The following is a 15,731-nucleotide window of genomic DNA, read 5'->3' on the forward strand; positions in this document are numbered from 1 at the left end:
CAAAACCAAAACTAAGCTAAATGATATAACAAATCTTGTGAATTGGTACAACTAAAGCTGCGGAAATATCAACGAGGAGTGGAGGCACGCTTTACAATGCTGTCTACAAAAGTTAATATTATATGTTCTACACAAATTGCAACCATTATCTCATTATAATAATTAGAATTTCGACGATATTGCTACTCAAATTTGATAGAACTCTTTAATATTTATTCTCAACTAAACTCAAGAAGATGAAAAAAATAAAAGAAATAAGAGATGTTCAATTTGAGGTGAGATATGCTACAAATAAAGATAAACAATTTTCTATTTCTAACAAACTTAGGAACTTTCCAAGATACAAAATAAAAGTTAAATAAATAAATAAATAAATAAATATATAAAATAAAATATTTGTCGAATTTAAGGTTGTCAAAACTAAACACAATTCATATAAATTAAAAATAGGGGCATTTTGAAAAATAGAATATTTTGTCAAACCACTCTAGTTTATTTAAGTTTGATTTTGGTATATTTTATCAATAGTTTTTCTTTTTTTTTTTCTTTTTTCTTTTTTCTTTTTTTATTTTTTCTATTCATAACAATTTCTCTTGAAAATAGAAACCCAACTTTCATAGTTCTTTTTAAAGTTCCTCACCATAAATTTATTTTAGATAATTAAATTTATTAACATAGTATAATTGGGGTTGAGACATTCGAATCATCCAACTCTAAGATTATTGAAGGTGTCACGCCCTATCCTGCACGCGTCTTGAACCTCGCGATGCAGCACGTGGTGCGACTTGGACAGTCCTAATGAAACATCATTTAACGCTCAACTTAAGTCCTTGAACTTTAACTTTGATTACTTAGCTTCCATTCAATTAACTTAATTAATACAAATTTGATACTTAAACATTAGGCGATAAGGAATGGTACAATGCAAGATGTCAATAACAAAGACTTTTTATTCCTTAATAATACGCGTTCCAAATATACATATTAATCTTAGATGCATAAACTCTCTTAACTTGCCTCAACACCTGAAGACCTGGTGGAGGAAAAAATTAAACCATATATAAGTCAAATACTTAGTGATAGTTTTGGAAAACCTTTGGGCATACAAAACGTAAATCATTTTCCTAAACATGACTTAAACGCCATATTCCAAAAAACAGAAATCACATATTAGTCCTTCATATATTCCATTTTTCCAAGAACATGAACTACTCCACGTAGAGACTAGTGGAATGGTTTTTTCATCAACGACATCCCTCGAAAAATTTCTTGGTTTATTTCTCGTTGCTTAGCCAGCTAAGCACAATAGGCTCTTTTTACGCCTTGGCCAGCTTTCACTTCACCATGCAGTCCTTTTCTACATGATTACCTTTACTCCTTATGTACACATAATAGTTAGCTTATTGATAAGAATAAGACTAATGATCTACTTTCAAGCATAGCCTACAATCATTGAACATACTTCAAGTATAACACAAACTTTCTTTCAAAATCATTCCATTTATTGTAAACATCAACATATGAACAACATTACAAATCAATAAAAATTTAGAAGAAGACTTTAAAATACTTTGGAAAATCATTCACAACTCTAAGTTCCTTAATTCCTCAGAATGCCTAGTCCCCATAGACCTTCTTCTCGCCTAGTGTTTTTCCTTTTACTCTAAGGATTTTAGCATAAATATTTGTTCTACTAACTTTTTATCCCTATTTATAATAATTCAAAATTGGATTAGTCATCCATTATAACTTCCTTTAAGCTCGTCAGCTTCTGCTTAGGTGCTACACGTGTAATCTTAATATTTCTCATGACCATACTTAAGTTCTTACACATGGTCCATTAATTAAGTATGATTGGGGAATTTCCCAGAAAATTCCTAATTCTCAACGCTTTGCTTCAGCTAGCATTGAACCTCAAATCACCTACTTAGTCTTGCTCGCATTCTCCTTCAACCCATGTCTCCTTGATTTAATGTCAATCATCAAAACGCCTAAATCCTAAAAAACACTTTCTTCCCAAAACTTCTTTCTTCATAAACTCTTATTTCTAATTGCCCATTCTATTACAGACACGGGTTTGACAGAAGGTTATACCAATTACCGTTAAGTTATGCTCGAATTTCACTCTTTTAAAAATAATTATCAAACAACTGGTTGTCCAAAAATTAGATTTTTTTTTTATTTTAAAAGAATGCAAAGTGAAATATAATTAAATTTCAAATTTATTTGTCCTATTGTTATTTTAGTTCCTCCTCAATTTCTAAACTTTACCATTAATTTTCACCATCTACATAGATTATAATACATTACTTAAATATAAAATTGAAAATTTGAAAAGTCGAACTAAATTATAATTGAAAAAATTACTTTTAAAATAACGACCTAACTTACTAAAGTGGATTTTATTTAACGATATTTGATATCAACTCTTCTTTCGAGATCAACAGTAATTTATACTCGTGTCTTACCGTTATTGTACTAAAAAAATAAATATTGAGTTGAGAAAAGAGAAACAAATATGAGTTGGGTCAAGTTGAGAATCAAATCTTTCTTTCTTTATATACATATATACGATATAGAAAGAAATGAAAATTGATGGATTTAATTGAAACCAAGTCGAGTCGACTCTTAAAATTGGGTTAATGAATCAAGTAAGTAAGTAGAAATTTCCATGATTCCTAGTACAACATGGGACACGGATCCACTTAGTGCCGCAATATTAGAAGACTGAAACCTAAGACTATAAAATCATTAGCTATTGTGGGATGACACATTTTATCAATTTGTCTTTATTATAGGCCACATCATCAACACTATTAAAAGGGGTTATAGGTGAGAAACATTTCATTTTCCCTTTTACCCATTTTAATTAGTATACAGTTTTAAGTAATTTCAGGTTTAAATCATTGAATAAATTAATTTCTCTCATTTTTAAGCATTACAAAAAAAGTTTGCTTCTTAGGTGGAACTCCAACTCTAACTATTCCTTTATATATAAGATATTATCCTTTTCTTTTTGTTTTTTAATACAAGCTTAGCTTAGCTTAGGTGGAAATTTGAGTTCGAGATTTCTTGGTCTTCAAATATATATAGATATTAGTCGAATCAAGCTATTGATATCATGAATTTAAATATTATTAACTTAATTATTAAAAATATCCTTGAACTTTCGTAGATTAGGTAAAAAAAATATCTTAATTAAACTTTTAAAAGTTTAAAAAGTGCACTTAAACTTTAAAAAAACGTTAAAAAAATATCATATTGGTTGGTTTTGGATGAAAACCTTTAAAATTATTTTTCAAAAATATATTTAAACTATTTAAAAGTTTCATAAATACCCTCAAGCTTAAAAATAATTTTAAAAAAAAAATCTCTTTTACACCAAAATAAAAATCAAAATTTCAACAACATAAAATTCTACAAAATCTTACAAAATTCTAAAATAAATATTTCTCATTAAAAATACTAAAACAATAAATAGTCAAATAGAAAATTGTATTTGGCTATTAATACACACTAAACTATTAACATACACCTTGCTTGAAACATTTAAGTTCTAAAAATCTTTGGTGCTTCAATTGTTTTCTTTATTTTTATTAGAATCAATATACCGTACTAAATTGTGTTTTATTTATTTGTATTGAAGAAGAGTGGAGAGGAAAAAAAAATAGAGAAGTATGTCGGTATTAACAGCTTGTGCTATAATAATCAAAGTATTTTTAATTCTTTTTTTTTTTTTTAACTGAAGAGTATTTTTGAAACTTTGGAATGTTTATGAGTTTATGAGTTTTTTCAAAAGTTCAGTTAATAGTTAAATATGATTTTTATAATATTTTAATTGACAAACTTCTGAAAAAATATTTACTAAATATAGCAATATATCACAACTTGTGATAGATCACTATAGACTACGATATACTATTCTCCCTATCCATCTTTACGTATATGAACACATATGGGCTTTTGGAATTTTTCCATTTTCGGAATTGTTCTATACGCGTAGCTTTTTTGTATTTTTGAAAAGACCCCATTTTTCATATAGAGCATAAAATGACTAATTTATTTATAAATATGATAAAATAAATATGAACCTGGTTATTTTTGGAAATATTTTTCAAGATTCTATTTTATTATTTAAAATAATTTTTCTTTATTAAAATATATTAAAAGTATATGACATTGACAATCGAAATTAAATGGAAAAACCTTTATTCACAATGTAAGGTCAGCTTTTAGACACAGATATGTATGGAATATCTTTAACTAGTTGAATGACAAAATAAATATATTTTATCTTATATCTATCTATGCCATGCATGATCAATTTTAATATACTGCCATTGGATATCTCTTAAAAAAGTCCAAGCATTTACTTTAATATATAGTTGGCATGCTTGGAATCATGCACATATCTAATTGTATGTATATATTATTCTCAAGTAGATATGGTATATCATTTTTAACACGAACATCTAATTAATTAATTTCTGTCTGAAACATCTCAGGTTAAGGAATCCAAAGTGTCATCCTAAATACACACAAATTCATGATTTTTTTAATACATATTTGAGGAATTGTATAGTTTTTGGGTGTATTTTTAAAAGAAAAAAAAAACCAAATTTTGTGTTAACCATACATGCATGCCCAAGTATTTTGTGTTCATCATAGGGTTTTATACATACGCCTTGGGATATTATCACCTTGCCTGCCCAAGTATGTGTTAACCACACCATCTCTATTAAATAGAACCTTGATTTGGCCATGTTATTTAATTATAATAATTAGTGTGTTAACCACATGCATCACTCCAAATCTATAATCTTGCGTAGTAGATTTTGTTTTAAACACACAAGTTGTTGATCATGATTCTTTATTGAAAAGATTGAGAGATCAAATCACACAAATTTTAAACAACATGCATTATTCTTCTTATTCTTAATTGACCTTAAATGGAACCTCATGTTTTTTAATATATCATATTTTAATATCTTACATATTAAGATCTAATATGAAAACCTAAATGAAAAAACAAAATCCAACTCAAAATTGGTGACCATCTAATGGGACATTTTAGGATCATTTAGAAGGTTATCCCCAATGGTGGATACAAAAATTTTGTCAATGAAAAGCTTCATAGTTCAATAAACATAATCTAGAACGAATATATTGAATGCATAAAATTTTATATGCTGGGAAAGACCCCTTACTGTATTATTGCAAGAATAAGCAAAAAAGATAACAAAAAATTAAAGTGAATGTAAGACGAAGAACATTAGAATTAGCCTACGAAAAACGTTTAACTTAGAAAAAACGCAACAACCTCGAAAATTATTACATTCACACTCAATTAGAAGCCATAATATAAGATATTCTTCCCATTCTTTATTACAATAGTACTCTCACTAAGCATTTGTACCACTACTCATATCGTATTCTTTTTCCACACTCAATTAGAATCGATCCTTATAAAGTATTTTTTAACTAGGACTATGAAACAAAAGTCATAGTCTTCTTTTATAATATTTGGAGTTTGTCAAATTTTTTTTAATTTTTTGATATTGGATGAATGCACTTTTAATATTTTGCCAAAATCCAACATGATTTTGGTATAAAAGACTCCATGTATATTATATTCATATAAAGAAATTGTTACTTTGTCGAACCCAAACACATAACAATATATATATGTATAGTACAAGGAAAAAAATATTATCTTAATGGTTTTGTTGTCGCAGTTTTTACACTTTGAAATAGATTAGTTTCTAAAAAGACAACACCACTAAAATTTCTTTATAATAGACAAAAAAAAAAAAAACATTGTCGTTTGACCACCGTTGTACTTTATATCGTGCCAATATAAATTTTGATAACTTTAGTTATGAAATGAGTTACGTTTTTCCTTTCTCTTAAAATAAAGTAAAACTGATAAACAACGACTGTTCTTTATACTTCATCGAGGTGAAGAACAGTGAGGTGTTTATGAGCGGTCTCTTTCTCTTTTTATTTTTGTATTAGAAATGAAGTGGTTGGGTTTTTCGAATTCTATTTTCTTTTTCCTTTTAATTGGGAAAAGATTTAAGGACCTAAAGTTGGTTTCTAATTTGTGTGGCTGGATTCTTGATGCAATTTTAATAGTGATATCTATAGGGGGAACATTTCTTTTGAAGGTAAAGAAAAGACAATTTAAAAAGTATATCTTATCATAATATATTTAATTTGTTTTTAAACCCATAAAGATATTTCTATGCCATCATCCCTTCTCTGGCTTGTTGGTAATTTTAATACTCAAATGAATCTCAAGTAGATGGTCTCCAACCCTATTTTCTTTGATCCTCTACCATTTAAACTTATGTCGGAGTCATATAGGTTTCATTTGATAACTATTTAGATTTTGAAGATTTGTGCTTGTTTTACTCCAATTTCTTACGATTATTTTTATTATTCCATACATAATATAGGTCATTGCTTTGTAGTCAAATTCGATCTAGAATAAAAACAAAATTTTTTAACGGTTTTTATTATAAGTTTTCAAATCTTACCTTGATTTTATAACTACACGAAAAAAAGTAGACTAGATAATTAACCAACAAACTTTTAAGTTTAGTTAATTTATAAACTTAATTTTTAAAGAGCAAAAATTCAAATAATTATTCATTAGTTACTTAGGCTATTTGGTAAATATTTTGTTTTTTTTTTCTTTTTAGTTTTTAAACATTGAATTTATTTTCTCCACAATTTTTACAATGATTTATATATTTCAAAGTATATACTTGAATTTTTTTACGAAATTCCAAAAAAGCAAAACAGAAGTTTTTAAAAACTATTCTTTTTTGTTTTTAAAATTTTGTTTGATTTTTTAAAATCATTGGTAAAAAAATAGATGAAAAAGAAAGATATTTGACGATGAAAGTAATACCTATAGACTTAATTTTTAAAAACAAAATGACTTCTTCACCAGACTTTTAGTTTTTATTTTGGTTTTTGAAAGTTAAACTTATAATGCTATTTTTTTCTTTAAGCAAAAATTTTGAAAACTAAAAAAAAAAAAAATAGGATTTGTTTTTAGAAATTGACTTAAAAGGAATAAAAACTTTTTTTAAAATGTGAGAGCAATAATATAAAATTTATGGGGAAATGGTATATTAGAAAAATAGAAAACTTAAAAACAAAATCAATAACAAAATTGTGCCTTAGGCATTTTGTGTTTGAAAGTTTTAAAATTAAATCTTATAAACACTGCTTCTAATAATTGTTTATTTTATTATCTATCTTATGTAACATGCTTTTCAAAATGCAAAGCCAAGCTTTGAAAACTACAACTCCCTCATTTATTTTTATAACTTCACCTAAGAATTCAAATGCTACTTAGTTAATATGAGAATCGTGGTATACAAATCTATAAATTATTATGGAACCAATAAGTTAAAAAGGTATTAAAAAATTAAAATAATTAGAAAAATTATTGTCATTCGTAAAATTGTTGAAAACATTTATAAAATACAACAAAGCTTTAGTTTGTATTAATAATAGATAATGATAGAAACTCATAAGCTTATACTAGTGTCTTTGTATTTTTTTTTTTTTTTGATTAATTTTACTGTATTTCAAAAATAGGTTGTAGTCATCCCATAGATTCATATTTTACCAAATCTTAATTAATATTTTTATTTACCAAACTAAATGACGTAGCTACATATAATATTATTATAATTTAAAAAAGAACACTTTGAGCTAATTTATTAATTGCATCGTATACTTAACATTCCATTTATATTCACATGGGCCACTTTAATTAGAAAAGATTATAAATCCAATACATAAAAAAGTCATATATATGAAATCAATCTTATCGTATGAAACATATATGAGACCCCTACTGGCACATAAAAAAAAAAAAAAAGTCTATAATTAAACAAAACAACAAAGAAAAAGAGTAAGGAAAAGTGTAAACTAGGTAAGTTCAGAACAATTTTTAAAAATCATATTCTCTTTAAAGGTATTTTTTCTAAGTTCAAATATCATATAATTATTTTTAAAAGTCGAATAAAAAAAAGAGTATTGGTAAGGACATTTTAAACATATTTTCAAAAACTCAAGAATCAAGACATACATTTTTAAAATTTAAGAACCAAATGAATCTATTCTCATAAATCTTTTTCTTTTAACTCGTGGATCAAATTTAGATTTTTGTCAAAAATTAGAAGTAAAAAAAGATAATTATGTTGTTTGAGTAAGGATCCACTTAATTAAAGTGGTCTCCACGATGAGGTCCTCCAAAGAATTAATAAATACCTCATGAAATGAATTAAAAATCAAAAAGGTTATTTAAGGGTTAAATTCATTACATATATAAGAAGATATTGGGTGGGGTTTTAGAAACTCTGATTATTTTTTCTCATTTGTGATTAGATATATTTTTGTCTTTGTACATATGAAGAAGTTAAGTGAAGTTTTGAAGAGAGAGGGAAAGGCCTATTTAGGAGTTATTGCTGTAAGAGCTCTAGATTCTGGTTTGATTGTAATAGCAAAGATTGCATTGAACCATGGAATGAGTCCACAAGTTTATACACTCTATCGTTATTTTGTTGCTTCCATTGTCATTGCTCCATTTTGCTTCTTCTCTTATAGGTACCTTTTTATTCTCTCTCTATTCCTTCTTCTTCTTCTTCTTCTTCCTTAACTATATTATTTTGGTTCTTACACTTTCGAGTTTCTTCGATTTTAGTGTATATACTTTCAATATATTATCTCATATTTAGTTCTCAATGCTAGTTCGTTATTTCATTAATTTTTAAAAGACGTTTTGTTATCTATATTAGTATTTTTATCGTTGAAATGTCTTTTGAATATGTGATAATTCGGTGCTTCGAATGATCAAGTTTCGAGTCTTACTCGAATTTCTTTTTAATTTACATACATATTTATGTACGTTATCTATAATTTTAGTCTTCAGGTGTAAAGAAGTTGTGATATATATAAGCTCTACGACCCTAGAGGTGTTCCTAGTCAATCTGTAAAATATTTTGATCTATTTTCTTTAATAATAAACTATTCTCACTCTTTCATAAAGATGTGGTTAACTCACTATTAGTAAAGTAAAGCCATGTAAATTTTTGTGTTGAATTTCTATTGTTTTACATTTATTTATTTATTTGCGATTCTATAATATTTATCATTTTAAAAATATATTCACATGTTATTATTCATAATAACAATTATTATTATTATTTAATTTCAATATATACAATTAGTTTTACGGACGAGATATAAGATTTATCGAAGATAAGAAGGCTAAATTGGATAGTCTAAAGTATTTATACACAAAACAATTACAAAAATTTTGGTTTTGAATGTCAGTTCTGAACTGGCATCATTTACATATGATAACAAATTTTCAACCGCCTTTATATTTGTGACATCGTAGGTTACGATGACGGTTGTAATTTGATGACAGCTTGTTATGATGTCAGTTTGTAACTGACATCATACCCATGTCATCATACATATATGATGACGTTATGTTACGATGTCTTTTATTAACCGTTATTGTAGTCGATATTAGTTTATAACTAACACCATATCTACTATAATTTGTAAATAATTATATTAGCAAAATTTAGAACCCAAATGATGCATATAATCAACAAAACAAATAATTTCCGGCCTTTCTTTCAATTGATTTTCACAAACATATTCACAAGAATACGGACAAACTTCTAAAGAACACACTTTGCCATATCATTTCCATATTCATCAATTCACAATTTAATTTCGATAAAGAGCTATATAAGCAATACGTTCCAAATCTTAAAGGAAAAGAAAAAGAAAAAGAAAAAGAGAAAAGAGAAAAGAGAAAAGAAGAAAAATCCAAAAGCTAAGACCTCTTTAACAATTTTTTTTTAAAAAAATACAATAATTACCCTATACAATATGTTTCAAAACAACATAATGCAACTTTATCAAAGCCAACAAAGCAAACAACTTTCATGTTCCCAAAATCTCCAATGTTTCATTTTTTTAATTAATATCCTAATTTCATTTTTACCCCAAGATTATTAATTGAGTGGAAAAATGGCTAGAAATAACGCTGGTAAGGTTTTAACATACAAAATTGACACGCTTATTGAAAAGTCGTACAAATACTTACCTCGAACAAGATCAACAATAAAATTTAGTTAAAATTTTACTTTTTCTAACTTATCGATTCTTTTGGACCTTATCGATATATCTTATCATATTATCCACCAATATTTGTTAATTATTTTTATATATAATCTTCCCAAATCTTATATTTCTTTCAAATTTTCTCCAAATTCGATTATCTCTACTAAATATTATAACAAATAATAATCTACTATTTCCAAATGGGTTTTCAATTTTCTAAAATAGATTTCGAGATTGATTCAACATTTTTAATTTTTGGAAAACATCAAAATATTGGTTAAGATTTGAAATAAATATAGAATATCGTGTTTGTCTTGTTCGAAATTTAAATCGAATTTTAGTGTCAAGTATATAGAAACTCGATGGAAATAGATGCAAAATCCTTCTAAATTCTGTACCAACTCTTACCTCTCCACGAATTTCCCTCTTGCAATATTACTCAAATCTTATTTACAATCTATATTTAGGCGAATTTGTAAATTTATTTACTTATTATGTAATTAATTTACCAATTATATTTTCAAATTTCACCAAGTTGTACGTATTATTTGGTAGCCTGCTTTTTAAATTTTAATTTTTTTTGAAAAGATATCGAAATCTTGGCGTATAATATGATGAGATGTACCCAAAAAACTTAAAAGATCTCTAAAGTAGAAAAACATAAAAACATTTAACTAAATCGAGAATAAATACTTTATAGTTTATATTAAAAAAAAAGTTTTATACTTTTATACGGTGAAACTTTTCATGTGCACAATTTCCAAAGTGTGTTCTTGCTTCTAAAACAAAGTTTGGAGATTCAAGATAAGTTTGTCAACTGCCCGAAGGTGCCTGAAAAGCAGATCAATCTGTCTAAGTTGAATGAAACTTCCATTAGAACATAAAACTCTACATTGTTCTTCAAAGAATCCAACCACCCAAACACCCCATATGGATTTCAAAGCATACAGATTCAAACATCCTCTCCTAATTAAGGTACAAACCATCCCTTAAAACAGACTAAGAAGCTACATTTCACATAGCAAACTGAAGGGAAAAAAAAAAAAAGTAAGGCATACCTAAATCTGTTGGCAACAACAACAAATTGTTACAGTTATAACAAAACAAAAAGAAGAAAACCCCATCTCTATTTCATCATCCAACAAGAAAACAGAACCCAGAAAAGAAAATGAAGTCAACCGAGAAGGATTTCAACAGTGGAGAAGCTTTTGCTTGAATTCAAAAGAAAATATGGAACAAATTAAGAGAGAGTAAAGAGAAGGATATATCATGAATACCCTTGAGGAAACAGATCGGAGGATTGGGAAATGAAGGGGATGAGAAATTGGGGTTTCTGAGAAAGAATTCAAGTCTGAAGAAAAAAAAGCTAGAACAAACTATGGAAGATTTCTCCCTGGATCTCCTCCGTCAAGTTCCTCTGTTCGAGGAAATGGAAGAAACAATGTTAGTTCCGGTCATCGTAAGTCGCGTACGATTGAAGAGAAGAACTGATCGATTATTGCATGTGTAGTTGCTCGCCGAAGCGTATGATGACCATAATAGTTGTATGAAAAGCTAAAAAAATTAAACTTCAAAGTATGACGACAAAAATATGATATCTTAATCTTATTTCTTTCACTCTTTCTAGAAAGTCTTAAATTTTTTATGAAAAACACTAACTATTGTAATGGGCACTTGGGCAGAAAAGGACCAAGACCACGCATGACTTGGTGCATCCTTGCAAAGATCCTATTGCTCGGCACTGTGGAGTAAGGCTTTCTTCTTTTTTTTAAGCTTGGTCGTACGAGTTCATACCTATTTAATTAGTGTCTCTATTTTCTTAGGCATTCAGAAAAGTCAAGTAGAACCTATTTCAATTTATTCGGATAAAGATGTATTTACTTAGTCGAGAAAAATCTATGCGAAAAGTCTTCTATGTATATATAATAAAAAGGTACTTTCTTTTATCATTTTTGAACATTTGAAAAGTTATTGTAAAAAATAACCATGGGTATTCTTTTATGGTATGCTTAAGATATTCTTAGTACAACAATGGAGAGTTGAAGGATTGAAACTTCAACATTAGTGATGAAAGGCCATATTAATTACTAACAACTAAGCTTTTTTTTTTTAAAAAAAAAAATATTACAGTCAAATTAGTTGTTTTTGACATATTTTAGGTTTTAGCTTTTTATTTTTATTTTTCTTAGTGTGAAAATAGAAAAGACAAACCAAAACTAAAGATGATGAAAATAAGAATCAAGCTAAATTGTCGAGAATTGATATTTACAAGTACGGGAAATCAACTCATGAGCAAAATGAATTATTATACTGTGATTGGTATGTAAGAATTTCAATGTTCTAAGCGTTTAGTGGCATAAATGTTACCCTAACATATGGTTTAAATATTTGTTTTCTCTGTTTCAACTGTTAAGTTGTTTCTTATGATTGATTATTTATTTATATTATTATTGTGATGTGGTGGGGGAATATATGCAGGTCTGTGGTTATCACTAACACATATTTCACTGGTTTGAAATATGTAACTCCAACATTTTCCACTGCCATGTCCAATTGCATTCCTGCCCTTTCCTTCTTCTTTGCTTGGGTTTTTAGGTTTGTATTAACATAAATCTCCCTCAATTTTCAGAAAAATTCTAAATAAATTATATATATACACACACATGCACCTACAAATTTAATATTCAAATAAGACTATAACTTTATCAATTTCGGTTCACATATTTCTTAAATAAAATGGTTGAATTTTTATAGGTTCAAATTTCATAAAAAAAAAAACTATTTTTCAAAAACTACTTTTTACCTTTTTTTAATAACCATTTGTTTTTTTTTCTATTTTTAAAAATGACGCCAATAAATTCCACTTTATTTTCAATATTTTTTTTTTAACTTTTAACTCTTTTATTTCAAATCATTTTGAAAGAAAATAAACTTAACTACAAAAACTAAATAATTTTCCAACTACGTCTTTGTTTATAGAGCTTTTTACATTGATAAAAAGTAGACAATAAATTAGAAAAAAATTAAAATGAATAAATTGTTTAAATACTTAATCTAAATTTTTTTTAAAAAAAAAACTAAATAGTTATCCACGAAGAAGTAAACTAACCAATTTAATTTATTAAAAGTTTTCTGATTTGATTGAATACATTAAATGGATTATTTTTGGCTTGTCTTTAAATTTATATATGAATAGGATGGAGAAGGTTGATGTAAGGAGATTTTCAAGTCAAGCAAAGATATTAGGAACAGCAGTGACAGTGGGAGGAGCAATGATAATGACGTTTGTAGAAGGACCAAAGTTGAGATTTCCTTGGACACATGAACATAGTACTCTCTATAATCACCCTTCAACACCATCCTCCAATGTTAATAATAAAGATTCTTTCAAGGGGGTCATTTTGATCATAATTGCTATTCTTGGCGCTTCTGTTGCATGCATTATCCAGGTACATATATACACTAACATCAAATAATATAATCTAACAACTATAATATAATGTGAGATTGTTAAAAAAATTGTTTGACGACTTTAAGTGAATTATTTAATGAAGTTGCGACATATATTGCAGGCAATTGTATTGAAATCATACCCACTGGGGTTGGTTGTAACATTTATGGTATGCATAGTGGGAGTTGTGGAAGGAACTGTGGTAGCCTTAGCAAAGGAATGGAACAACCCACCTGTCTGGTCTATTCATTTTGATTTTCAACTCTTGTCCTTCCTTTATGCTGTAAGTATATATATATATATATAGAGAGAGAGAGAGATAGATATAGATGTTAAAATCTACTCTGATTAAAATTATAAAAAAAAAAAGAATTGTTAAGTTTTGGATTTCTCCCAAGTATTTTCTGTTTTTTAATCATCCCAAACTAAGTTTTCTTAACTACATTTTTATAGAGGGTGTTTTGGACCATGAAGTTGGTAGCTAGGGTCGTCGTTATAATCATGAAATTTATAACTATTTATAAACTACAATTAAGTGTAGTACATATTTTTCATAATCCATTATTTACTGATACATGTATCTACTATTTGTTATTTTCTATTCTGTTATTTTCTATTCATTCTTTCTTTCATATTTATTAACGTGTGTTTACTATATCTTAGTGAAATTAAAATAGATGGAAGACCAAAAACTGAACTATAACAACGCAATATAGACTATTATAACTTTAAATTATTTAATAAATTTTATTTGTATATAATTTTGGCAGGGAATAGCAATGTCAGGGTTTGCATACTTCATTCAAGGAGTTGTACTGGAAACAAAGGGACCTGTGTTTTTGACAATATTTTTTCCTCTAAGTACCATTATAGTTGCAGTCATAAGCTCTTTTGCTGTCTCTGAGGTTCTGTCTTTGGGAAAGTAAGTTTCTCCCTAATTCTCATATTTAACCATTATTCTAAAACAAAGCCCTCCTTTATGTTTCTTTACTCTTGTTTGATTCCAATTTATAAGAATCAAAACTGTGAATTTACATTATTTGAGGCTTCTCTTTGCAGGATTGTAGGAGCGATGGTCATAATAATGGGTCTTTATTTAGTTCTATGGGGCAAAACCAAAGACCATGCCATTGAGAATAAGGCAGCCAGACCAATTGATGATGCGACACCAATAGCATGATTTTGAACTTTGAATAATAGTGTTCTAGCCACATAGGGGGCTAGAATATCTGCCCTCCTCAATTTGTCTGTCTTTTGTATTTTTAATATAAATTATTATCTATCTTTTTGTATTTTTAATATAAATTATTAAGTAATATATATATATATATATATATATATATATATATATATATATATATATATAATATATATATACATAGAATAAAAATTTCAATTCAAGTAACTAAATGGTGTATAAATGACATTTAATGAGCAAACAATAATAGAAAATTGCACATATATATTACAAAAATTGATTAAAGACTAAAAAGTTCATGTCATTTCTTTCCAATTTTTCCAATGGAAAGTTATAAGTGATAGTAACTATTGTTAACTTTCGATCTGAGAAATGTTTGAGATATGATGTTCTATTTGTTTGGCGAGTCATGGGGCTAGGTTCAAATCCTAATAGTATCCTCTTTTTTACTTGGGGTTTTCTTTGGCTACCCTGATTTTTTTTTTTTTTTATCTCTAATGGGTTTTTGAGCTCAACTCATGTAAATTCTAATAAAGGAAAGTACGTAAACATGTCCTCTTTTTTAACAAATAATCAAATAACACTTATTTTTGTTTCCGAGTTTTTAAGAATAGGTGCGATTGGTCCTGACTTTTCAAATGGGTCATTTTAATATATGAATTCTTAAGAATTGGTTTAAAATGTCTCTGAACTAATAAACAATTAAAAATAAACATAAAATTGGGTAAATAAATGATGTGGTGAGATGACTTGGAAAAAAAATGTTTTTTTATATCAGTCGCCTCCCTCTCTTCTTTCTCTCCTCTTTCTCTTTCTACTATCGTTCTCTCTCGTGCCATTCATCTTCTCCTCACTTCTTTAGAATTTTCTTTGTTTGTTTGTTTAACAACTTATAATTATTGTATCAATATTCAATTA

The 15,731-nt window shown here is 27.3% G+C and overlaps 1 protein-coding gene across 1 annotated transcript; it reads left to right on the forward strand.

Annotated features, from left to right (window-relative positions):
- Positions 1-8,331: 8,331 nt before the first annotated feature.
- Positions 8,332-14,907, forward strand: LOC103501644 (WAT1-related protein At2g39510-like). The gene is made up of 7 exons (XM_008465265.3): positions 8,332-8,628; positions 11,847-11,912; positions 12,643-12,759; positions 13,361-13,613; positions 13,737-13,898; positions 14,386-14,537; positions 14,675-14,907. Exons 1-7 carry the CDS (start codon positions 8,432-8,434, stop codon positions 14,793-14,795), a joined length of 1,068 nt encoding a protein of 355 aa, XP_008463487.1. The 5' UTR covers positions 8,332-8,431; the 3' UTR covers positions 14,796-14,907.
- The last annotated feature ends 824 nt before the right edge of the window (positions 14,908-15,731 follow it).

This window comes from Cucumis melo, chromosome 9 (genome assembly GCF_025177605.1).
Source record: "Cucumis melo cultivar AY chromosome 9, USDA_Cmelo_AY_1.0, whole genome shotgun sequence".
Taxonomy (NCBI): Eukaryota; Viridiplantae; Streptophyta; class Magnoliopsida; order Cucurbitales; family Cucurbitaceae; genus Cucumis; species Cucumis melo.

Bases quoted from the DNA above. Each gene is read 5' to 3' on its own strand.
- LOC103501644 (XM_008465265.3), top strand. From the start codon at position 8,432: ATGAAGAAGTTAAGTGAAGTTTTGAAGAGAGAGGGAAAGGCCTATTTA. The intron at 11,913-12,642 runs GTAAGGCTTTCT...GAATATATGCAG, and splicing joins CTATTGCTCGGCACTGTGGA to GTCTGTGGTTATCACTAACA. The intron at 13,899-14,385 runs GTAAGTATATAT...TAATTTTGGCAG, and splicing joins TCTTGTCCTTCCTTTATGCT to GGAATAGCAATGTCAGGGTT.